Source organism: Cyprinodon variegatus, unplaced genomic scaffold, assembly GCF_000732505.1.
Source record: "Cyprinodon variegatus isolate N-32 unplaced genomic scaffold, C_variegatus-1.0 Scaffold36, whole genome shotgun sequence".
Lineage (NCBI taxonomy): Eukaryota > Metazoa > Chordata > Actinopteri > Cyprinodontiformes > Cyprinodontidae > Cyprinodon > Cyprinodon variegatus.
The window spans coordinates 1,190,407-1,218,053 of record NW_015150489.1 but is presented as its reverse complement, the minus strand read 5'-3'; the positions used below and the strand labels follow the sequence as shown (position 1 = coordinate 1,218,053).

Genomic DNA, 27,647 nt, shown 5'->3' with positions numbered 1-27,647 from the left:
TGAAAGAAGAGCAAAACACTGCTCTGGAGGCTTTTCTCAGAGGAAAAGATGTTTTTGCTCTTCTCCCGACTGGTTTCGGCAAGAGTTTGATCTATCTATTGGCTCCTCTTCATCGTCGCTCTGTTAGTACGTCATATGCTTCGTTGATCTGATTGGTTTATTTGGCCCGTCTATCACCAACATTGGACAATCAGCTACCAGTATTTTCGCCCCTTCCCAAAATTACTTCAACGGAAGGTTTCCAGATGGATATGCGGAGCAAATCCATCTGGCGGAGTCAGGTTAGTTTTTTGTGTGTGTGCGCGAATATTGGACAAAAAACAAGTTTAACAGGAAGGTTACTCTACTAGATAATTTAAGAGCAATTAGAGGGAGAGAGGGTATGAAAAAAAAGTTTTACTTTTCATACCTCATTATAGACAATTTACATTACATACATTACATTTAATGTCATTCATAAATGCTGCCTTTAGGAAACTTCTTTTTAAGACCCTGTTGGAAAGGATTTATGTTGAGGGTGTTTTCTAACCCTTTTCTACATCTGATTTTATTGTTTGCTTGTTTTTTTTATATTGGACTGTCAGCTATTATGTTAAATACATACAAAGATGATGACTAAACATTATCCGATGTAAGATATATTATTCCAGAGTCATTAAGCGCAAAGCAGATATGCAACAAAGTGACTGAGTAATAAAATATAGACCATCAAAATTCAGACATCTAGGAGAAGTATTGCTTCTTATCACATATTGCTACAATCAAAACTTGGTAAGAAACTCACTATGTTGCCAAGTCAAGTCCACCAATCAAAGTGCATTAACATCCCCATGGTGCATGCAAAATAATAATGATAATACAAAAAAACACACATTGTAATGATATTCAGCATTCACTTGTCATCCTGAACTCTATCTGGAACTTATTTATTCAATTTCCATAGAGATGAGCTGTGAATTACTTTCGTCCGCTCTTCCAATCTGAAGCTAATGAATGCAGATGGAAAAGATGTTGTTGATGTTATCTAAACAAACAACATCCAGCACCTGCACATCAAGTGGAAAGTCTGTCCTCTCCTGGACCAAAATAGAAAACACAATTGAAATATTCATATTCCACAGATGAGTGCATGAATAACCAAATTATTAATCTGTCCTATTTATTTCCCTTTCTCTACTCTTCTATAGAGGTTTAAGAGCACAGACCAGAGCAAGCATTCTGCTTAACCTTAAGTGGTGTAATTTGTTATGAGTGGGTGTTGATAAATTAGCGTTTCCTGCTCCAGTGATTTTTCCTATTAGTCATGATCTGAGAGAGCTTTTATTTCTATGATTACCTCTGCTCATTCAACATAGTGGAGGAGTGACTCTGTATGCAGACACATAAGGCATACATTTTTAAAACCTTTATATTTCTGCTGTCCATGTTCTAGGACAACAGATATTCATCACACTGAATCATTCCTTTCTCACTGACATGAAAATGAAATATTATGTCGTCAAAACTTTTCTTTTTGGTTCATTTCTTTACTCATTGTATTAAAGTTCACCAAAGGTCATTCTGGCAATTAGTCTAATTAAGAAAAAAAAGGCAATTAAGTTGCGTATAAAGCAAGAGCAGCGAATCAGTGATCACATTCATGACAAGCTATTTTTCAGAATATTTTAAGCCAGTATTCTGAAAAAAGCTTTAAACTGGGGAAGTCAGAGGCATAGCGACATGCAGGGAGGTGGGTTTTAAGTATTAGTAAATTCACTTGTAATTCTATATTCAAAAATAGAGCATGTCTGAACTTAAAAGTTTCAATAGGCCATGTATAGGCTAATATAGAGGATAATCTTTAGCTTTTTTCTTCATTTTTAATTTAAACCCTTTACTGAACCTACTGACACAGAGCCTGTTTTACAGGTGCGACAAAATTTCCGTTGCAGCAAACGATAAAGCTACCGTGTTGCTGCGTCAGCCATCATTTATTATCCTTTTTTCAAGACAAGTACAATTTCTTCTTTGTGGGTATGTTACAGAACTGCGCCCTCTATAGCTCAAATGCATACTATAACATTTTCTAGACAAAAGTCTTAAAAATCTTCAAAACAAATGTATTTGTTTTTAACTAATTCATACAAAACAAGAACACAAAAAATGAATATATAACATTAATCATTTATAAATGTATAAGCTTCATAAAATGGTGCTTACACAAACCAAATGCTTCATCAAGTCCCGAAGTAAATCAACCCAAATGTAATAAATAGGCTTTGAAATGATACACTGTCATTCCACCAGGTGTGATAACTGTTTATTAACTACTTTTGCTTTTCTATGTGGCTATTGTTTCTTGTTTTTCTGGTATTCTGTTGGCCTTTTTAACAGTTTTATCAAGCTGAAAATTATTGATTTGACACCAACTACTATGTGAAAACCTTTAGGAGACAGAATAAATGTACGAATGCTTTGCCATATGGCTACTAAAAAAAAACAGGCAGCTCTTCAACCTATTAGCTACTAGGTTAACAACCTTTCTGTTTCTATGCTTTGGTCTAGACTTAATGTAATAATTTTCTGATGTGGAAACCCTGAGGGTTGAGACTGTCTGTCTGAATGATATTGATATAACATGATGTACTGCTCACTATTTTGAACAGTATTTTATTTTCAGATCTTTTTACCTATAAGGTATATATGGGTTTATCTGGGGGCTGTAAGTGTATTTTTTTCTGCACAGCCTTTTTCATATTCTGAGAGACAAAATATTGTTGGAATAACTATAAAGACCTGGGACAAATATCTAAGTATATCTATCATTTAAGCATTAGCTTAAACTCAAGCTGAAGTTTGTTTCTCTGGTGTGATTTAAAACTGATTTTCTTATTAAACTGACTTTAATTTGATTGCTGTCTCACAGCAGGGGCTTAATAAGATTCTCCAAATATTCTTAATTCAAATTTACATTAAGCAGGCTTAGGGAATAAAACAAGAATGTTTTTGTTACTAGTTCTTCAAGATCAGCGCAAGGCACCACATTTCATCACCATGAATCTAAACTATCACTATTATAGCTAAAATGAGGTGTGTAGTGACTGATGGGCTACTATTATTAGGCTATCTCAGTTTATTCCTCAGTTTGTTGTTGAAAAATAACTGTTTCTATTACAGGTTTTATCCTCTAATGAAAATACAAACTTTGATCCTAAACTTAATTCTAGAAACATCCATAACATAACATAACAACTTTTGGTACAAGCTTTAATAATGGCTTCAACACAACACAGGTCCAGACCTAGTTATGTGTCTGATGGTTGGAAATAACCACTGAATAAAAGGACTGCTTGCATTAAATAGTGGAATTTGTGAGTGTATTTAATATGGGCAATGGTTTAATAATCCGAAAAATCCGATCAGGACAAAAGGGCAACGCTAAATACGTATAAGAGAAGTCATGAGCTCATCATTCACTAGCCTCCTCATGTTAAACCAAATATCAGCACTTATTTATCAACCCTTTCAGTCTAATTGTTCCAATAAGCTGCTTATAAAAAAACAACAACATGGAAGTAAACTATAATGGATAAAGGGGCGGCCATTTAAAATGTGTGACTTTTGGAAAGTGATGCAAGTTTTTTATATTTCCACATAAGAGGCATGTTCTTGTCATTTGCTTAATGAACACTGCATGCTTTAAAGGACACTTGTACTTGCAAGTCTGGTACCTTTTGAAGATTTAAACAAGCAGGATGATTAAATTACTAAGTACTTGGCTTTAGTGTTGACTTCCTTTCTATCAGGCAGTTTACTTTACTGAGGTTTAAAAGATAGAAAAACATCAAAAGGCTCAAAGTATTAAGTTAAGGTTTTTAACATTTTTAAAAAACGTTTTTAATGTTATATAATTTAATGTACTATATGTTATTGAAACACCCCAACAGCTTAAGATAATAACATTTGGCAGGAACAGGCTTTACTTGGCCCTGTGAGTCAGTGACTTTGCCATCGCAGCAAATATTTCTGTCAAAAAAGCACTTAACGTGCATCTTACAAATTAAAGAGTGTATAAACCTATCAGCATCTGCTGAACTGGTGGATTTTAAAAATAATAATGGTGTTCAGACCAAAATAAAGTAAGAAGATTTGAGCTTAATGCAGAATCGTCTATAAACTGAGAAGTCGTGCCAAAAAATGCATCCAATCAGATAGCCAATGAAAAGAACATTTTAAAGGAGAAAGAAAAATACATCAAAACCATCTTACCTGTGTATGATGTGCTTACTGCGGAGGTATCCCAAAGCCAGGGCCAACTCACAGACATACAGCTTCACTGTGCTCTCAGCAAAGTGCACGTTCTGCTGGAGGTGATATCGTAAGTCTCCCCCCAGTAGCAGGTCTACCACCATAAACATGTCTTCTTCATCTTGGAAAGAATACCTGTAAACAAACCAAAGGGTGGGTCAAACATAAATAGGGAGAAGAAAGTGACAAGATTGTAACCAAATAAAATGGAAACCAACATATTTGTTCTAAATTACAGAAACAACAAAAATAGATCTAAGTTAAATTGGATATTAGGCCTGAAATAATTATTGAAATAATCGTCAACTAATTTGATACAGAGACTCTAAAACATGCCTTTATCTGAAAGAGTGACCCAGTAATTATACCAAAATTGTAAAAAAAAAAAAATATGTAAACATTTTGCATTTAAGATTAAAAAGTGTCCGTCTGTCAATATATTCTATCCAGAACTTCTCAAGTTTAAAAGTTTTAGTTTCACGTGTTGTAATTTCACAAAAAGTCTTCTTTAAAGAACCTTTGGATATCCAATTATTAATCGATTAATAATAAAAAAAAAATTGTCAGATTAATCAATTGGCAAATTAATCGTTTGTTGCAGCCCAAGGGATATTATTAAATACAAGTTTTAGTAATTCCGTCCAAAATATACAAAACACTCCCATAAAATACTGTGTAATAAACTTTGTTTTGGTTGTTAACAATTATTATGGCTTACAGCTAATAAAAAGATAAGAAAAATCAGTTTCTTTGAAAATTCAAACACTGCATAGGATAAAATCAATAGAACAACACAGAAAAGTTGTGATATAGCCTACTACGAACCACAGAGAGAAGACTGCTGCCTGCAGCAAACAGCAGGTAGAGCATGCTACAAAAGCTCATTATTTTGGAAATACACAAAATATTTGGATTTTAGTTGCTAGGCATTTCAGTTTTAATTGCTCTTCTATTTTAATAAGAATATTGATTAGTTACCAGCTAAACTTATGGCATTAATTATTTTTTTTTAATAAATGTATGCGGGAGTCTCTTTTCGGATTGAAGAACTCGAAAAGGACTCCCCCTTCAGTTATATACATTTAGATTTAGCAGTGTTTTCCACTTGTTTTAGATAAATTAAATCTTCATTACAATTTACAATTTACTTGTGTTCGTCTGCCTTTCAGGAACTTTGCAAGACTTTTCAAATTTCACTATAAGGCACACATAAGAGCTGTGGCAAATGTTAACAAAAGACTGAGCACAGAGCTCAGAAAGCCTTATCTTAGTTGAAAGATTCTCATAAATAAAATACATTTCTAACAACCTACTATAAAATGTGTCCTCCCTTTCTTTTCTCTAATCCTAATGGCTAAAGCTTACAATTTATCCTTACAAATCTGTCATTCTGTTTCAGGATTAAAATGTTTCATATTTAGGGTAACTCGAAGCATCAGCTGCACTTCCTTTACAAATTGAAAGTACAATACCCTGGAATTTTAAAAGTCAAATGAGGAAAGAGAACACATTATTTCACGATCTGGTTGTTATCAAGGGATTATATTCTATCCTGTTAAAGTGCACAATGTCAGTATGCATGTGTGTTTGTTTTACAGTGTTTGGGAAAAACATAACTGCTGAGCAGTAATATAAATAGTGACATTTTCTATTCAAATAAATTTATTTTCATATTTCTTTAAATAGGTTCCAACAAAAATACTGTATATTCAAATGTCTTTTTCGCTGTTTCATGAATTAATGATAACTATGCAAATGCCTGTTCTAGGGCTTCTCTATTTGCACCTTTCCTGGACTTTAAAACTAAAATTGCTGTTATTGATTTAGCAAATGTTTTTTTTCCTTAGAAAGTACTCTTAGTTCAGTGCTTCTTTCATACTTTTCTTGTTCATTTGAGTTATTTTGGTGCATATGCAAGATCCGTTTCACAAAAAACCATTGAAGGGTTTGGCCACCAGGTGCAGTCTGAACACCTGTCGGTAATTCAATCATGAGACTGCTTGAGACATAAGAAGCAGAGAGACTGACCCCCAGATTCCGCAACCTCCCTCCTCCACTCCCCCCACTCACATACGCCCAGCAGAGAACTTGCACAGTCATGTTAATTGATGACAACTATTTGGGGGTTGGGGGGAAATTCCTGTGTTGGCCGCTCTTGGGCACCTTTACTTTAAGGGTCCCTTTGGGTATCTAGGGTTTTGGTTCCCCTGATGCCTGCCTCTGTGCTCTGGGTGGGGGGTGAGGGGATCTTTGGCTCTTCACACCCACTATTGAGCATTTTCCCCATGGATAAACCTTATAAACAAGAGCACACTCACTCGCAAATTTTTATTGTCAGCTTCCACTTATCCATTATCTGACACGCTTGTCCCAATTGGGCTCGTGAGGGGTGCTGCTGCCTATCTCCAGCAGTCAGTGGGCGAGAGGCGGGGTACACCCTGGACAGGTCGCCAGTCCATCGGAGGGCAACACAGAGACAAACAGGACATACACACTCACACCTAAGGAGAATCTAGAGAAGCCAATTAACCTAACAGTCATGTTTTTGTACTGTGGGAGGAAGCCAGGGTACCCAAAGAGAACCCACACATGCACAGGGAGAACATGACTCTGGGCCAGGACTCGAACACGGAACCTTCTTGCTGCAAGACAGCAGTGCTACCCACTCAATCAGCCTTGTGTCACCCTTTCAAAATAGAATTATAGTCAATAGTGCAATTCCTACAGACTCTGTGACACTGCGGTATAACACAGAGCCCTACTTTATCATCCATCATTTATCATCACAGACAGGGATCAAGTCTATTTTTGATGGATGACAAAAGAGGGCTATCTATCATACTACAAAAGGTGTGAGCAAAAGAGGTAAAATTCTTGGCAGCAGATTAGCCAGACAGGAAGTCAAATTCGAAAAAGGTCAAATTGATCTTTTAAATTTCAAAACAAGCAGGAGATATGCAGGCTCTCTGGGTACATTTTCAGATCTTATATGCACACAGTGGCACACCATGGACAATTTTCAGCTTAATATGCACAGTTAGATTCTATATATTTGGATATTGCTGGATAAAAAATAGTTGACAGTTAGGGTTAGAAATGAGAATGAAGAGTTTAGAAGAAGATAAAATCAAAAGTAAATCATCAATTAACTTAAAGAATTAATTATCACTATGACAAACACGAGAACAATAAGAGGTGCCATTTCAATCCATAAATATACAAAATATGTACTGTCCACAAAGGTTTTGGTTGGCAAAGAATCATAACTTTGGCTCAAACTCAAGACATAGTAACCAAGGAGGGTTTTTTTTGCTAAGTTGTTAAACACACCCCTGCACTAGCCCCCCTGGGAGCTTCACAAATAAAGTGAACGTGATCTTTTTTCTGCACTGGACGGATGGATAGTGATTGATTGAGCTGACTCCAAACTGTCTGCTAAGGCTCAGATAATGCTGAGACCACGTAACATTTGATTGCCACTGGCCTCTGAATGTGGAAAGACTATATGCAAGATGGTTTCACAAGGAAGCAGTCGTCCAAACAAAGACATATATGCCTGCAGCACTGTTTGTGCTTTTTCTCCAATGTGCGTAATGGAAAATTGATTTTAATCAATTGCAGAATATATTTTTTTAAGTTTGTGAACTTATATAACCCTCTGGTAAGTTGTTTTTATCACTGTTGATGCAGACTATTGTTGTCTGTTAGAGCAAGTATCACTTGATCAAACCTTTGCTAACATTCTATGCTACAAACATGTATAATTTGTGTTGATATTGTCAATATCTCAAGCTGAAATATCAGTGTTTTTATCAGTAATTAAAAGTTGCAGTGAGTCACCCCTAGAAGAGAAGACTACACTGACTAGTACTGCTTTATGAGGCACTAATGCACTTGATAATGCAGATGACATCATGAAGAAGTAACATCATGTAGAAATTTTAAAGCAACATCTGAAAACACCAGCCAAGCAGTTAACAATTGGAAACAAATGGATCTTTTAACTACAAAATGACACAAAGTTTCTGACATGATAAATTGGGTATCTGAGCATTTTTTCTATCAGTAAATTATGGTATTACAGAGTTTTGCTGATTTCCTGACACAGACCTGGCTTTTAAGTGCTATCCATATCATTTGAAATGGGTCAGACTAACTGAATATTTTATATAGTCATAAAACACTTCTGATATGTCTGCTGTAAATCTCCCTGCATCAAAGTTTAAATTCTCTCGCTGTTTTTTCTTTAAGACAAGCTGAAGAAAATGGTTGGGCTGTAGTTCTTCTTCCTTGCAATTTTTATTTTACTACTTGGAGAAGCACAAAAGTGCGAAAGACAGCAAAACAGACCATTAGCAGTATACTACAACTGTCTCCGACAACTAGTTTTCTTTAGGATGAAAACAACTTTGGCGTTGTGATCAAATAACTCGTATTTCATTTGATCATAAAGCTTTCCTCCATAAGCTATTTCAACTCCATAACAGGTCTTTGCAGATAAAATGTAAAAAAAATAAAATATTTAGTTTTAAGGGCAACAATATTATATTTTCATACTTTTTTAACATGGACTTATTTCTGTCATTGCCCTATAGGACTATGCTCATATTAAAAATGCTTCCCTATTGTTGAGAGAAATGTTCATAAACAAAAATCAATCAAATGGAATATGCGTTTTGATAAATATTTTGTTTAGATTAAAACTTTTCAGGTAGAAGAGTTGTCATTGAGTCTGCCTTTCTGTGTTTTTACTTTATTTGAATCATGTCATATTTTTATATTAAATGTCACATTAAAATTAATTCTCAGTGAAAAATCATCATACTTACCAAAACCACAAGTGTCAGCTCCATGCATGTAAAATTCTATATGAATAACTTTTGAATCATCTGTGCAACTAGAATTTTTAACAAAGCTTGTTAGCAACTTGCTACACAACACGGTATAGTGCCTAAATTTTTGATTTTGAGGAAATCCACTTCTTAAAAATAGTTTTACATTTTTTTAAATGACTGACTATATAGCCCTGCGATGGACTGGCGACCTGTCCAGGGTGTACCCTGCCTCTTGTCCGTAGACAGCTGGAGATAGGCACCAGCACCCCTGGCGACCCCGCTTGGGATAAGTGTGACGGAAAATGGATGGATGGCTAGATGGACTGACTATATACAGCCATTCAAACCCTGAGGAATAAAAATATTTTACAACCATCTCTAAATTGTCTCTAAAATGTAAAGCTTCTGTCAGTGAGCCCCAGGGCAGCTGTGGTCACAATGTGGCCTGCCATCATCAGTGTGTGTGTGTGTGTGTGTGTGTGTGCATGAATGGATGAATTACTGAATTCAGTGTAAAGTGCTATGATCAAGACTCCTGACTTAGAAAAAAGCTCTCTAGAAGTACAGGGCATTTACCATATAGAACTGCTAATAATCAGAGTCTTTAAGCTTCTTAGCAGGACTGCAACTCTTTAGAAAGTGAACCATGTTGCAGATAGATATGAAAATAATGAAGAGTAATGCTTGAATCTGGGTCAAAACACAGATAAAAATAATCAAACTTAAATGTAATTTTTGCTCAGAAGTCTCATTGAGGGCAACTGTGTGAGAGCAAAAGTGAGAAAGCCTAAACTTGTTGACCAAGCTAAAGGCATGTGCTATGCTACAGTTTTTTTTATTGAATAGAATAGAATAGAAAATCCCTTTATTGTCCCANGTTTACAGCATTGTTGTTAACTGAAAATTGTTTGTTCCTAAGAGAAACCCAAAAAAGAACATTTAAGGTTCATTGTCTCTTAAGCACTTGTGACGGGAGTCTCTTGCATTGTTTACAGCCACAGTCACCTCTGCTGGGTTTGATTTATTTACACTGTGATAGGGAGGTAGAATGAAGAAGAGGGTAAGAGCATAAAAAACTGAATAAAACAAAGAAAAGAAAAAAGAGGGAGGATCAGAGGAAATAGCAGTAAATTAAACGATTAATCAATGGTGTAAACGAGCTCCTAATCTATTTTTTTTTCTACAATCTTTTTGCTGCATTACTCCATATAGTTTTTGTCAGTTATTTTTTCTCCAAATTAAAGGTAGTCTTATGTTAGGGCTTAACACTAGTTTGTTAATAATATCTTTATTATATGAATATCCTAGGCTAATCCTGTTAATGTTTTGAAAAATACCAACTTATGATAACTAGGGCAAGATACTCGAGGAAGGACCTCCCCAATGACCTGAAGAGGGCAAGCCATTTTTTCCAGCTGACATGGAGGGGCTGTGCGCCATCCTAGTCACTTTGCACACTCTGTGGGTCTTGGCAAGAGGGAACCAGTGGAACTACATCTTTCAGAGGAAACAGAGACAAAATTCACCTTTTGCCAACCCAGACGCCTCCAGCTATTGACTGCACCTGGATAATCTGTCCATAAAAGTAATGCACAGAACCAGTGACCAAGGGTAGCCCTTTGAAGTCCAACAAGCACCAGAAAGAGGTCAGACTTAATGCTTTCCAGGCAGAGCAAACTCAAGCTCCACTGGTATAGAGACCAGTGCAATGTATAATGTGCACTATTTAATGTCCTGTGCAATAACCCTGTATAATAATCCTGCTATAAAAATTTTATTAAAAAAAGCTGTCATATGTGGATATATCACTGTATGTACTGTATATATCCCATGCACCTTTTTCTTCCTTTGGCACATTCTTCTCTTTTTGACTATTTGAGCTAATTTAACAAGTTCATTTCTCCACTAAAGTCAATCAATCAATCAATCAATCAAGATTGCCCCTAATTAAGGGGCAACCATTTCATACTCCTGGAGCCCCTCCAACACCGCATCAGAAGAGTTAAGCTCTAATGTCTTCTCTAGGTTCGCAAAGCACATAAGAACCGGTTGGGCAAATTCCCATGAACCATCAAGCACTGCAGAAGGTGCAGAGGTGGCTCACTGTTTCACAGCTGGGAGAACCACACTCATCCTCTTGAAGAGACGTTTCTAAGATTAGTCGGAATCTACTCTCTGGTACCCTTGCATAGGCCTTCCCAGGGAGGCTGAGAAATGTGATCTCCCTATATTTGTAACACACACTACAATCCCTATTCTTATGAGGGGAACCACCAACCCTGTCTAACACTCCAGGGACAGTCCCTGGCTGCCATCTTATATTAAAAAGACATATCATCCACAAAAGACCAACAATATCCACATACCTGAGGTCCTTCTGTTGAATCTTATCCTATCCCCCCTAAAACAGAATAGACTAGAGAATCCCTTTATTGTCCCATTAGAAAATGCTGGTGTTTACAGCAGCAAAACAATTACAGAAAAAAATGGTCACAGCAATGTGGACCTTAAAAAAGTGTATAAGTATAACATTATGGTAAAGATTTATAAGATAAACAATAAAATACTGTACTGTAAAGTGATTTAACAGTATAAAAACTGCACCTGGAAAATAACAAACGAATATACAGCTTTGGACATTTTTACAGTAATGAATATCTGAAAATAGCAGCAACATCAGAGATGTGCAAAATGGCAGCAGCATGTTATTTAACTGACTAAGGTAAAGACTGTGTAAAATCAGCATGAGAGTAACAACTCCTTGCCAATGTGGATTTTTTTGACCACCTCAGTGACTTCAGCGTGGGTGATGAACAAGTCCAATTTCAACCATCCAGTCTCCGATTCCACTAAGGAAGGCATAATAGGAAAACTAATGTTAAGTGCAATATGTTGCAAAATAAACTTTTATTTGTTCTTTTCAAATTGCAGGTAGCTGAATCGTAGTAGTTCAAAGTGCATTGCTCAAATTTAAAATGAAAATACTAGTTCTCTTCTTTCATAAACATGGTCTTAGACATGTTAAATGAGCTCTAAAGTCTGTTCATGAGAGAGTGATTTGTGTCGAATATTTGGGGGTAAACGGTGTTATGCACAGCGAGCTTCAGTTAATTTCAGTACTTTGCTGAGTCTCTGCCTTGGCAAAAGAACGAGGTGACAATTTTTAAGATAGGCATCAAAAGAGCAGTCACAAATTTACCTCAAACCCCATCACATCAGAGTAAGAAAATAAAACATTTTTTATAGTGCTACAAAAAGGGCCAATTTGGAGTGTGATCTACGACAGAATAAGACAAGAGTAAGTATTGTGGAAACATTAAAAAAAGATGAAGCTCAGAACTTAATGACTCAACACAAATGACTCTGTTTTGACTAAAGACAGTGAGATGCTCTTTTTAATGTAATTTCAGTTTGCATAGCCTTCTTAACCCACATGATATAACATCTCAAAAAAACAGACATGTGCAGTCTCAGAGAAAGACGGCAGTGTTTTTTTTTCTTCTACGCATCTTCACAACATATATCATTTAACCCCGCTGCCAAAGGGGGGAAATGTTTGCAAAAACTTTAGAATTTGCACTATGCTCCTTTAACTAGATTACCTCCTTTAACTAGAATATGCTCCTTTAACTAGATTAACTTTACCTAGATTATAATTATATTATTATGAGTATTCTATCCTATGATTTAAATATATGTTATTAAAAATGCTCTCAGCCAAAAAGAATCCCAAACAGTTTTTTTTTTTAACAACTTAAATTAGTAGGGAAACGACAGTTCCAACCGTTGCATTTCCGAATTCTCCAGAGTGGTGCACAACTGAATTTGTGAATTTGATTGGTCGTTCATTAAGGGGGCTGGATTGTTGTGGCGGAAGGTTCGCAAGCAAGTTTGGTTGTTGCCGGTTTATTGGAAGCACCTTGCTAACCAATTATCAACTTAGGGCTAGTGGGTTCCCGATGGGAAATTACACTGGGACCAAGGAGCACTTAGCAATGACACTGTCAAGGAAAGCTATGGACAGCGGAAACATGCAAGAGGAGAAGAGTTTTGTGTGGAGGTCGTGGACGAGTCTCCTCCGTCATACATTTTTTATTTAGAGGAGGAAAGCGGGGATGAAGATATTGTGGAAGAGGACACCAGGGTGGCAGAGGCTTCATTTGGTGTAGAAGGCTTCCAGCCGTACATGTTTGAGCCCTTGCCTCGCAAAGCTGCCAGTTCTGTTAGCTCTACGCCTGCTGAAGACAGACGTCCATCACCGTGAACACTGAGACGTAACTCAATGGTAAAGGAAATGATTATTTCTTATTTCAACCGTTGCGTATATTAGCTGCGACATATGAATCAAGATGCTATGACCGAAAAAAATTTGATTGACAGAAGACCGTTAATATGTGATTGGCCGAATTTAGATGTACAAGTTGACGTATAACTAACTGGCCTGCTTAAAATAACGAGAAACACCCCACAGATTTTAAGACTGATTTTTTTTCTTATAGAAATTTTCTAACTTTTGGGACAATATGGTCTAATAAAAAGTACATTTATATACATGTTTAAACCAGAATGATTTGACATTTAAATATGACTTCCCTACGACTTTAAATATTCTAAACAAAGGTAAAGCTTGTAGTGATTTTGAGATCTTGATCTTTATCATCAAATATATGTTTATGTACTTTTATTTTCACATTCCTGTTCATTTAAAGAGCGGTCATAAGCTGTGGTTCTGGACCGAAATATAGCCTTACATTGGGAACTAGCATTGTGATAATAGAGCCTAGTTATAGACTTAGACCACTATTATTAATGAATTTAATGACGTTTGTTAGGTAGATGAAAAAGGCAACATGAGCTGAGTCATAGAGATTCACTGAGGACCCGAGGAGAACTACCCACTGAGAGAGAAAGAGAGCTTAAATAATGGGGAAAACAGTTGCAGAAGTAATAAGTGAAAAACAGGTGCATCTAATTGACAAATTAATTAGAAGCTTCTGGCTGAGGGAGAAATGAGTGAGCATGGAAAAACAATGCAAGGAAGTGTTAGACTATTTTTTATTTCACAGTTTTACAGATAATTTCATGTAATAACTCTCCTCTACATGCAATATGTATATTTATGTACTCCTCTCATAGCGTGAGACCTATAAGCCTGACTGTCCTTATGTGGTTTGTCAGTTAGAGACATTTCGTAGATTATTACTGAAATAATGTCTTTAAAATAGCTCAGTAGTTCTGCACTGATGTATCCATAAGCCTGTTGCCCATTTGCCCTTAATTTACTTCAGGTCAGAAGTTCCCGCGCTGTTCTGCCGATGTGCTGAATGGCTGTGCCCTACTAAACATTCAAAGTGTTATTACCTCTGCCAAGCAGGTTATGTTTTTAGGAGAATTTGTGTGTTTGTATTTCTGTCTGTGTACAAGATAGCTTAAAAATTGTAAATACATATTTACCAAAAGTCCCCCCCAGTCCAACAATCTATTACATTTTGGTCATGATCCTGGTCTGGATCAGGAGTTTTTTTTTAAAGATTCTGTATATACAGGTATTAACTTAAGGTGGAAGTCACAATATGTCTGGGAAAATTAGCTACTTGGAGAAGGTATGCACTCTCTGAGTACTTTTCTTGTTTAAATTTGGTAATGATCAAGATCATCTGCAAGTTTTAGCTATAGTACTAATTAACAATCTTGGTGCTTCTCTCATAATCAAGATAGATTTTGTTGATACTCAAAAGCGACCACCATCCAGCTCAATTCAGACATTAATGGGAACTCCAGGTTAGGATAAAAAAGTAAGAGAAACCTTGCCAAGTATGAACGCGAGCTATGAGATCAACCAGAAGACTGTTGCAGTTCTGTATTTTGGCCACAGGTCATTAAAATTCTAAACTCTATAATGCCTATTTAAGGGTTGGATTCTGACCAATATTGTGGCCGTTAAAGTTAAAATTCTTTAAATAGTTCTACTTACATTACCCTTGAAATAAGAGCTTAGCTGGATACATCTCTGAATCCATATGTACTTCAGACTGAAATAAATGACATATTTGAATTATATAACACAAAAAATAAAATAAGTTAAAAGTAGGGCTAGGCAAATGAACACCTTATTTTCACATTAATTCATTCGATTATTAACGCCGATATTTACTTTATCCCAAATGTTGTTCAAGTGCTTTTATTTAGCAAAAGTCTGTTGCCGAATGCTGCGGTATGGAAGCATACTCCGGAACACTAGGTGGCAATAATGCACCAATGAGCTGGCTGCCAGCCCATTCTTGGACTTTGCATATATTATGAGCTTAATTGTGATTAATCAGGAAATTTATGCAGTAAATTGTGATTAAAGCTTTTAATCTTTGCCCAGCCCTAGTTAAAAGATAAGTTACTTCAGAATTGTAACATGTCAAATCTAGGATTTGGATGAAATACTACAAAATCAAATAAATTAGGACAATAATAACTGATCAAATCTGGCAAAAATAGAGAAAAATGGCAATGAGAAGTTAATTAGGTACATTTAAAGGAGTGGCAGTGAGGGCATAATCTATATCGCACAAGATCACATTAAATAAAGTCATTTTAGTATAAAAACAACATCCCAGTTTGCCTTCTATTTTGTTTTCTATTGGTTTAAGTTGTGAGACGGAAAGAGGGCAGCTATCTTTACTGCTACTAAAGTTGTTCTGTCATCCCAAGCAAGGCTGACTGTCTTTCACATGACTGCTTCAGAAGAAAGCTGTACAGAGTAAAGCAGCACAGTTTACACTCTGATTGCTTTCAAGTGCACATACACGTGAAACATGACATAAGTCATGCCCAGAAGACTATTATATAAGCCAGCAAAAGTTTCCCATGAAGTGTACTAAATATGATAGCTTTTCTGTTTTTTAGTAGAATAATTGTGCCTCATTATATTCTTAAAAATGTATCAGATTGGGTTAAAATTCATATTGAGATGAAAATATCAAAATGGAAATTGGCTATAAATCTTTAATCAGTTCATCTTTTGTCTAAACTATGTTTATTAATGCAACCACAAAAAATAGAATACGCACAAATGTCTTTGGTTATGCAATCTTGTTCTTGTTTTTTAACTGAGGTTAGTGACCCAATTTATAATTTATAATTTTTAATCTTTATCTTATAATCATACTTATTCGTTTATGATTCACAGTGTTTGTTTTGCCATATTTGCTTTTTTACATTTTAGAGCCACATTAAAACAGAAAGCACACATTAGACAAGCAAGAGAAGCTGTTGTATGAATTCTGAAAATACTTTTCCAAGTAGAGATCAGAGAACAGTGGTTACGCTTCAGATCAGCACCTTTATATTATACAGAAATGCTGCAGACATTTCATTAGCCTTTTGGCATCAAGCCAGGTGTGCAGGTTCTCTTGCATCTTTTCACAACCTCTATCTGGTCTCCTATTTACAAATGCTCTCTTTGTTTTTCATTTTTTTCGCTCCTTATCTTTGCTCTACTACACATGCATTTCAATGTGACCCCTTGGTGGCCTCCAGGCACTCAGTCTCATGGGAGAAGATCCTGCATGGAGCTTTTAGAGTCAAAGGTACCCCCAGGCAACTTCAGTAATGGACATTTTAAGAAACTACAGGAGCTCTGGAGCTAATGGGAACATAACCTTACAAAAGGCGTCACTGTCCCCTCTCTCAAAGGTAAAAGTTATGTCTTGTAAGGTAATATATATAAAAAAATATATATATCTGAGGCTTCTGACTCAATTTCATCTAATCATTTGCTGTCTAAAAAAAATATTTTTTGTGACAAGAGGTTTTCCTTTTTATGTCAATTATATAGGAAAAAAATGTCTCAGCCTGCTTGGCCCAATGTGAAAGCAATTAATCATACATTCGCTGTTACTTGAAAAGTGAAATTTCAGTTTAATCAGTGATGCCCTGTTTTTATTACTATTTTATTTTATTACTATTCATTTGCTGTTTCATGACTTGTTAAAGTTGCAATTAATTATTGATGGAAAATTGAATTCAGCATGAGCAAAAGAGAATACAACCAACTTGTAGGTTTGGGCTGAATTGCATGAAGCACAAGCTTACCTTGGAATAACTTAAAAGATAACAAAACGAAGATGTTAGATTAAAAGTTTGAAAAAAGAACCTTTGATAAAACACTATAAAAAATGCAAGTGATGAAATACAGCTGCACAGCACTGTATGTCAGGTGCATTTCAGTTACCTTTATTTTTATACTCACATTAAATGTAAGCAGGATAATGTTAATAGCAAAAATAGAAGGATTAATTACACATTACAACAGAAATCGTACGCCACACTGCAAAAGACTCAGTTAGCCAACCTTGCATAATAAGATAAGATGAATCAATAAACAGCCCTCAATCTTCTTCCTATCGTATCATCTCATACATCCAATGAGGTTACCTGAGGAACCTGACACATCAGTCTGGGTCTGAGGCAAATATTACAAATAAAAATTTTGTTCTGCTAAAGCCCTTGCCATCAGGCAAGTTGGCCAAAGTACACAAAATAGTGCATTTTAAATCAGCTTCTTATATTTTATTTGAGAAAGTAAGGCATGATTCTATTTGTAGTTTGGTCACAATATGGCAATGAGTGTGTTTGCTTACAATATTTTTCACAGCTTGCAAGTTTAATTACTGTGATCTTGCATTTCACCAGGTCACCTTGACATACTTGCCAAATAATCAGTATGCTGACAAACTGCTTTCAAGTGTCTGCTAAATTCTGCAACACTAATAGTAAATTGAAGCATTACATGTGCCTCTGGAGTCAGGGGTATCTTTGATAACTCTGTTCACGCAAAAGTTTAGTGATGTCAACATACCTGTCTATTTTACTAAACCTGTAGTGTCAAACGATCCTATAACTGATAAATACATCAGATAAATACATACATGTACTTCTTTTTAGTTCGCAGTTGTTTTTTTAAGAAATTTTCTTCTTAGGACACGGCTCTCTTATTGCGTGGTTTTCTAGAAAAGGGGTCAATTATATAAGACTTTTCTTGTACTTGTTTTCAGTATTTGTTGGTCATATCAAAATTCGACGTGTACATTTTTAAACTATTCTGTTGCTGAATTAACCACAAAGTTGAGTGAATAAGAAGTAACTCAATCTTTTTTCTAAGGATAAATGTGATGCATTAGTATGATTATGTAAGGACTGAGCAAAAAGATGGGGGCTCCCTAAGGCAACTGAGGCTTTTAACGTACAACCTTTGGTGATACTGTACTTGCAAGATTAGTTATCTAAATTCTTTTAAAAGCACTGCGTCATTCCCCAGCAGGGACAGAAAGGATTTTTTTTACCATAAAAAAACCCAAAGAATCTGCATTAAATGAATATCAAAATTAAAAAAAAACAATTATTATTATCAATAATAAGAATAATCTTTATTTTTATCATGGCTTTATTGGGAATGGAATCTGAAAATGTCTCTAAATATATACTTTTTTATACAACTTTCTTAACAACAAAGTTGGGAAAACTGCTATTTTTAATTCAGTAAATTGTTTAAAGCACCTTAAAGATGTGCAGTACATTATACACACATCAGTAAAGTTTACTTGATACAATGGGCTATATCCACTGTTTGATGAACATGTCTGTATAACATAAACAAGACCTGAATCCAGTACAGTTGCCCTTTAACTAGAAATCTGCCATTTCCTTGGATCTGCCACAACTCTGCACTGGACTTTTGAAATAGTTATATGTTGCTAGAAGAAGGCTATTGAAATGCAGTACTTAAAATCAATTTCCACACAGCAATTGCTGAAGCTTCAAGATCTAAATATGCTCAAGTGCAAGAGCTATCACAGTCATTGTTACAGTCAGCTTCTGGTAGAGGAAGACTTGAGCTGCTAATAAGAAAACAGGATAAGATCTCACAAACTAGTGAAAGGATAATTGAAAATATTAATATTCCGCCGTGTTCAATTTTCAATTTTCTAAACCAGGAAACTTCCAATACCAAATTATATTCTTTTGCAGTGCAAAAAAAAAAGACTATGGTTCAACAGAAACAATGGGATCTTTTAGAATAACTGGTTGTCCCAAATGTTGATTTTTCTTTTTTTTTTTTTTTTTTATAATTTTAATTTGGTCTGATAAATTTTTATCAGACCAAATTGATGCTTTGAAAATGGTGCTAAAAGTTTTAGGTCATACTTAGTGGCAATGGCTACGCAGCCTGAAGTGACCCAAATCCATTTTTCGGTCCATATGCGACCCATATCTGATCTTTTCTAGCCTCGTGAGACCATCCTGATCTCGCGAGCTTTCAAGGTTTCAATCGCAGATCAGTCTGGAGACTCTCCGTTAAAGAAACTTTGGAGCCGTTCACCAAACGAACGTCCAATCAGCGTTGGCTTTGAGGCGGGTTGAGGTGTGATGCAACGAGAAGCGCGACAGTTCAGTCTAAAGAACATGGCGGCTTCAGCCGATGAAACTAGCGTTAGCGTGGCTATCGAGCAAGTTTTATCGGAATTACAGAGTATTTCTTCACTGAAAGAAGAGCAAAACACTGCTCTGGAGGCTTTTCTCAGAGAAAAGGATGTTTTTGCTCTTCTCCCGACTGGTTTCCGCAAGAGTTTGATCTATCAATTGGCTTGTGCCTGGCTTGTGGTTGTGTTTTCGTCGTCGCTCTGTTAGTACGTCATATGCTTCGTTGATCTGATTGGTTTATTTGGCCCGTCTATCACCAACATAGGCCAATCAGCTAACCAGTATTTTCGCCCCAAAATTACTTCAACGGAAGGTTTCCAGATGGATATGTGGAGCAAATCCATCTGGCGGAGTTAGGTTAGATCTTTTCATGGCTGTCTAAACAACACAGATCCAATTTTTTTTTCCAATGCGACCCAGGTCGCTTGGCTATGTTGTCCTGAATCCGATACCAATCTTATCTTTTCAAATACGACCTGTGTCTGAACGGCCAGGTTGCATCCATCCGACCTGAATGCCATTAATACCTGACAAAGATCACTATTCTGGGTCTTGCTATGAAGAAGCAGCAAGAAAAATGATAACCATGGCAGACGTGGATGCGGACAGCAGTATTTATGTTTAACCATCTCGAAAAGATTGAGTTTTTATGGTTGGGAAAGATCGCTAGATGCACTCTGGCACTACCATCCATGTTTACTTCTGTAAAGGAGCACGCTGGCCTGTGATGTCATTGCATCCTCTACAGCGCATGCGTGACACTTCCGTTTTATGACTACGGTTCACACAGGAGTTTACATACAGGTCGCATATATTTGGAAATGTGAACAGCAACGCAAAAAAAAAAAAATCGGATTTCACAGAAAAATCGGAATTGATCATCATGGCCTGCAGTGTGAACGTAGCCAATAAGTGGTAATATACATGATGGCAAGAGAAGGTGAAAGGAAGTAGAGCAGATGGTAAGAGGAAAAGGGAAAGTGTGAGAAGAGAAGGGTAATGAAGGAGGACAGAGATGAAAGAAAACAGGGACAGGAAAGTGGGCTGTTTTCTGCATGTAATTGGCTCAACTACTTGCAGGTGGTCTCTTCCTGCTTTTGACCTTGAGTGCTTAGCACAGGCCCATCATACCTTATGCCAACTCAACACAGTGAGAGAGACAGAAAGAAAGAGGAGAGGGGAGGGGTGTAGTGGGGTGGGTGAGTGGTCACAGCGCTGACCAAAGCACATCTCTAGAGGAAATCACCCTCACCCATGGGGGCTTATGCTGCCAACAAATAACTTCCAGTCTTTTTCTGGCAAGCGCAGCATACAATCAAGCAAAATACAAGCACTGGTATTGTTTATCTGATGAGTTGGTGCAAAGCAATTCTCTCCAGTTCTCTGTTAACATTGTTTCAATTTTCTCATGAATTTTAGAGAATATGCTTCTTAAATATGGTCTTTACATCTCTAGTATATTCCTGAAGGTGTTTTCACTCCTGTCTGTGGACATTAAGAGATATAGATGACTGAAAACGATAATTTTATGTGGATTTAGAAAAAAGAAATAACTACTTTAAACTTTTTTGTTGACATTTAGTCATTTAAGTGCAAAAAATCCCGGTGTTCTGTCAGGCCAGCATACCTATAGACAAAGAAGGCGCACAACGTCAAATTTGTGTTTATCTCTTGTGTTTTGTACGAAAATAGACTTTAAACTACCTCAACGGGCGTGTATCCCTTTAGTCATGTACAAAAAAAAATTTATTAAGATCGTCATAAGCTTTAAAAAACATTTAAAAGTAAAGCTTTTTTTATATATGATATAAGATATGTGTAATTAGGATTTATTAATAGAGATGATACTACAAAAAAGTAGAGACATTCATATAAAAAAAAGCTTATTTATTTATTTTTCTTTTAAGTTTAGAAAACCATGCTTACCAGAAATTGACCAAGAAGGGATGCTCGAGATTCTGCATTATCTGCAGCTCTTTCAGGACATTTCTAACTTCATTTCGTTCCACACATTTAAGCTTGTTCATGTACTTCATGGCGTACATCTTCTTAGTGTCCTTCTTCTGAACTATGCAGACCTGTTAAGATCAAATGAAGGTGAATTAGTTATTGCCACGGAACACTTGTCCCTCTAGTTGCCCTGGAAAATGATANTATATATATATATATATATATATATATATATATATATATACATATATATATATTCTTGATTGGAAATTTTGAATAAAATATTGTATGCCTTAAAATTCACAATCAATAACATAATGCACACAAATGAGCAAAAATATTAAAACCACCTCCTCTGATACCTAATTATCTTATGAATATGAAAATATTTGTGTGATTTAAATCTTTATTGAATTTTCCACACCAACATCAACAATATTTGTAACATCCCAGGATAGAGCTGGGCAATTAATTGCATTTGCAATATAATCGCAATTTAAGAGAATGCAATTTTCAAACCGCAGAGGCACTCACTTTTGATCACATGACCTTTAAAAGGCTAAGAGACTTTTTCTTACTGTAGCCCTGTGGCGGTAATGTATTTGAAGTGGGTTTGTTTAAAAGAAAAAGGAAATAAACTTCCCTAGCACTGATACTTATGCATGCAAGTAGAAATAAGCCCTTTTCGAAACAAATTATACAATAAAGTTCTGTAACAATGGACAAGCAAGATTTAAAGTTAATGAAAAAATTGAAATCTTGGAGTAAAACAACAAGATGCTTTTGGTTAGTAAATAGAAACATTAAAATAAAAAATTTTCACATTTAATTTTGGGCTAAATCATTCAGCCCTACTGCATAGGTCCTTAAAACACTTGTCTTAGTTCTCCTTGGTCATTAATTGGCTTGAAATTTAAACATTTTGGAAAATAATTGGGGCAACGCATGTCGAGGAACTGAAGAAATGCTGTCTATGATTTTTTGAAGTAGTGTTGTACATGATTGACGTAAACAGCCAAAAGAAATCTATTATATATCGCGTAATCTCAGATTCTGGTTACCTTTTCCATACCAAAATGATAGAAACACACATTTTAGATATCGATGTTGGGCTTTAATGTGTATAATTTATTTGCAGTTGTTTTTTTTCCAAACCATGAGCAAAAATAAGGCTACGATAGCTGCAATCTAAGCGAATTATCGGTGGAGCAGCTGGCACAATTAATCAGTCAAGCCCTGATGGCGTCAATCCTCACATCTAACAGCTTGTCTTTACTTTGATTAGACAGCTTATCTGTGGTTGGACAGTGCACTGATGCTATGTGGATTTGTGACGTGTCTACATGAGTGGTAATGCATATTTGCATACATACATAAGTTACCAAAGGAAGAGGGAATTAGTTTTCAATAAATGTCTTAAACAGTATAACCCAACAGCTGTTAGATTGTTTCTGCTGTATCACTAGTTCGTCCTGAACAAATGGTAAGGTAGACTTAACTGGAATGTATATGATAATGTTGTATAACCAGATAAATTACAAGAATATTTTGTAATATGTTTCCTTGTTCACAAGGGACCAAATGCAAATACAATGCAGTGGGGATTTACAGCTCTATGCAGAGGCATTATACATCATATTTCACATTTCAACCATCGCCCTGCCTGATTTCCATTTCAATCTTTATCCATGAATGGATGCAGAAAGCTGCTTAATGATTTTTTTTTTTTCATAGAAAATGCTCTCATTACATATCAGATTATTGGAGAAAGGAATGAAAACGAGATTTAAAAAGTGTTAAAATATTATTTTGTTTCACTCACATAGACAAACAGAATGTAAGAAAATGCACAGTTATAGTTTTACTAGTCTGTGTAAAATTCAAATACTCCTTGCAGTACAAAATTGCACCACTAATATTAATCCTTGGCTGATTATACACTTCAGCTTTGCAGACTTACAGCAATTTGTGATGCAGTACAATGAAAACATAACATGGGTGTATAAGTATTGGTCCTTTTACACATATTTTTTATAATAAAGATAATGGTCTAAAATATGTTTAAAGTGAAAATAAAGCAAAATTTGTTTATTTACCTTTCCAAAACTCCCTTTTCCAATGGCCCTCAAGATCTGGAAGTGGTCGAAATTGACTGTAGATGGAAAAGAGGAAAAAAATATTGTTGATAATAAGATGAAAACGTAAGGGAAAAATATGTTTTCTAAAACTGCAGGCAGCTAGAAATACGCTACAGCAAGATCTATAAGAATTCATATTATTTTATGAAAAGTAGAAAACTTTTCCAGTGGAATGAAGTAAAAATCTACTTCTATTATGAAATATATGTTAAAAAAAAACTTCTGTATCATCATTGTTAGTGGTTTTGTGTTAAAAGAGATATTAGTATCTCAATAAGACAACCTGTATAATTAAAGGTTAACAAAAATAAAATAAAAAATAATGAATCTCCTGTATAGGAGAGATTGTGAGGATCAAACCCGGCAAATATGATTAGTTCAGTCTAAACTGATTAGCTGCTGTCAGTCAAATTTCAAAGGACTCCCAGATGAGCTCCACGGTCTCATGATTTCCTCCGCTGATTTACACAAGAGAAAGACCGTCAGTCTGTCAATTCCACTCATGTGCAGATGTTGATTATTACACGCTGTTGTCCATCATTTATTTCATTACATCAAACCGCAGCAGATAAAATATGAGCTACCTCCCTCTCTTCTTCCTTGCCAGCTACTGCGTCTTCGTATAATCACATTATCTCGCATCTAATCCATGAATGCAGCTGTGTCTCTGATAAACCCAAATAAGGACCGGATCTCCCAGTAGCTAAGCAGTGATTATCTGTTACTAGGTCTTAGTTGATTTAAGACAGGGCTGACTTTAAATCTGCATGAACATAGGTTGTATATAGTGGGTCTCACATGGAGTTTATCTGGACAGGTCTGGTAAAGACTCCAGCATAGTGTGAAACAGGGAAGCGCCACTGATACGTGACTAACAGAGCATAACATCAGCTGTCACATCCAATAGATCTAGTGGCTGCAGTCTGAATGTAAGTGTTTATGCTTGTGCCTGCCACAAAAGCAGCAGGTATTCTTTTGAATGTCCTGGAAATGGTTGTATTTGCGCCCGTGGTTGTGAATGTGCGTGCAGCATTGTTTCAGTATGTCATCCGATGAGAGCAAACAGTGGGCAGCAGCTGTTCCATCCTCTGGGAAAACAGCAGAGAGGGAAAACCATCTGTCCTCGTTGTCATGACAGCGAGAAACAAAACAGCCTCTATCTGGTTCCAATAGCCGATAAAGTGACTGATAGACGGAAAAGAGTGAGGCAGGGAGAAAAGCTCTGGCTGTGTTCTCCTGTGTATTTTCAAATCTCAGTATTGCCTATTAAGGGAAACCATGCAGCTCTTATTTTGGAAATCTTTTGTGCTGAAGGTTTTTTCAGCTTTTCCTTATAATGTCAGTGGCTACTCTTGATACCTTCAGCCTCACAGTTTGCCAAAGTAAATGTTAAATTTTGAAGACCGAATTCAACAATTTATCCACCTTTTAATGACTGCTTTTCCCAGACAGTATAGGCCTATTTTTAGAGATTATTTAAACTAATTAACTGGATCTTTATTAAGAACGGTTCACACATCAATGTCTAATATTATTTAAAATAACTAGAAAAAGGTATGTTTTTTGTACTTCAACAAATACAACAGTTAGTTCTTGGTTGCATTTCTGGTCTCATTTGGTTAATTATCTTGCAGAAGAATGCATGACATTTTTTGCCAAATGTCATGCAGAATGCAAAACATTTTTTATAGATGGTCTTACGTTTTCTTCAAGCACCTGGATTCAATGATGGGGAGTTGCCTAGTTTCAGATAGCCCAAAACAGACCACTTCCATTATTCAATTCTCAAGAAATAAAACAAAAAATCCTATTTTTGTTTATATTATTTGTTTATATTAGTTGAGTGTTTCAATCTAATTAAGCTTGACATTAAATAACAATGTGTTTAGGTATGATAGATAAAATACAGACAGGTTGTCATAGTTCCCAAAAATTTGCCCATGACTGTAGATGTAGCCTGAAAGGATTTGGTCCTAAAAATGCGTCAACAGTGAGAACAATTTGAAAAATAGAATTCCACTCATCTAAAATATGACACAATTAAACAGAACCAATAAAATAGCAGCTGAAAAGAACCATGCGTTGTTTCTTATGTCACCTTCCCGTAACAGTAATTAGACTCAGCCTCCAATCATTGTATAAACTATACTATATATAGTGCCTCGTGAAAGTATGCATTCCCCTTGATCTTTTCAACCTTTGACACATTTCAGGCTTCAAGCATAAAGATATGAAATTGTACTTCTTTGTGAAGAATCAACAACATATTGGAAACAATCATAAAGTGCAATCAAATTTATTTGAGATTTTTAAACTTCTTTAACAAATAAAAAACTGTGGGGCATGAAAAATGTATCTGCTCCCTTGAGTTAATACTGTGTAATGTCACTTTTCTCTGTGATTACAGGTGCAAGTAGCTTGGGTATATCTCTATCAGTGTTGCACATCGAGAGACTGATAGTTTTGCTCATTCTTCCTTGTAAATTACAATTTTACATCTTTATATTTGAAGCCTAAAATGTGGCAAAAGTTAAAGGGGGCCAAAACATTTTGCAAGCCACTGTACCCCTTATCCCCAACATATGATAGTGAGGACATATTATATTGTAAATTGTTATTATTTTTGTTTTAAAACATTGTAGTACATGCAGCTTGACATGTCTGACGTTTAGCTAAGAATATGAAAATACAATGACCACTCACCAGGATGGCTATAAAAATACTTTCAGGGCTTTATATCTTATTATACCAGAGGTTTTCAAAGAGAAAATAATAAAAACTGCTTTTAGTATTTCAAGACTTTAGCAACTAAAGATTGGAAATTAACCACCAAATTATGATTTATTTATTTCTATAAAATGAAGACCTTGAAACCAGAAGCAGATAACAGCAATTCATTTATTCATTTTAATGCAATCTACTCAAAGCGGGGTTGATAATACATATTCTAACCTTTCTTTGTCTTTAATCAGACAATGCAAAGGATTTTTAACAATTTACTGCAGAGAGAATCTGGTTTCACCCTTAGGTGGATGAGTTGCTGCTTTGGCTTCACTTTTAGTGTTGGTCTGCTGGCAGGCTTAAAAAAAATGAAATCCTCTCAGAACCCTCTTAAAAAGAGACATTAACTATGAAAACATTGGATTTGTCCTCCAGGTACACATTAATGTCAGTCTCCTTTTTTTCTGCTCGAATGACCTGATCTTGCAGAGGGTTTCTACAGTGATCAGACAAATCTAGCAGGAGTCTAGCCGTTGTTTCATCAGCACACCCAACGGCTTATGAAATATTTCATATCTTTTCCACACTTTCATATTTTGTCACATTAAGATTTAATGCAGCAGACTAGCAAATAAATAGTGCATCATTGTGAACAGAAGAAAGAAAGGTTACATTATTATTCTACATGGAAGTGTCTAGAGGTTTCTATCTTGTAGCTTTGCCCAGTCTTCTTAGCCCACTACACAATTATGATGCACAGATCATACCTGTGACCAGCGATTGTCAAATCTGGGACATGTTTGACCTGGAACTCTTTTGACACAGGTCAGTGAGCTGTTCCCTCTGCCACTAAAAGATAATTATTGCTGGGTTTAAACAGATTTTTTTTCAGCCAAAGGGAAAGGGGTCTTACGTTTTATCAAAACTTTTTTAAACTATTTTAAAATTGAGCTGCATGGTGGTGCAGTTTGTAGCCCTGTTGCCTTGCAGCAAGTAGGTCCTGGGTCTTTAGGGTCTTTGTGCATGGGGTATGCATGTTCTCCGTGTGCATGTGTGAATCCTCTCTGGATACTCCAGCTTCATCCCGCAGCCCAAACACATGACTGGTTATTTGGCCTCTCTGAATTGTCCTTAGGTGTGAGTGTGTGTGTGTGCATGGTTGTGTTTCTGTGATGCCCTCGGATACAATAGGTGACCTTTCCAGGTGGTCCCCCACCTTTTACCACACACTGCTGAAGACACT

The 27,647-nt window shown here is 35.9% G+C and overlaps 1 protein-coding gene across 2 annotated transcripts in view; it reads right to left on the bottom strand.

Moving 5' to 3' along the window:
- Positions 1-27,647, bottom strand: part of stk32a (serine/threonine kinase 32A) — an 83,081-nt gene that overhangs the window by 46,963 nt on the left and 8,471 nt on the right. For both annotated transcript variants that reach the window (XM_015404501.1, XM_015404509.1), the window contains 3 exons: positions 23,642-23,697; positions 21,522-21,673; positions 4,249-4,422 (listed from right to left, as the gene is read on the bottom strand). In XM_015404501.1, coding sequence (XP_015259987.1) covers positions 4,249-4,422; positions 21,522-21,673; positions 23,642-23,697 — 382 coding nt within the window. The remainder of the gene's footprint in view (positions 1-4,248; positions 4,423-21,521; positions 21,674-23,641; positions 23,698-27,647) is intronic.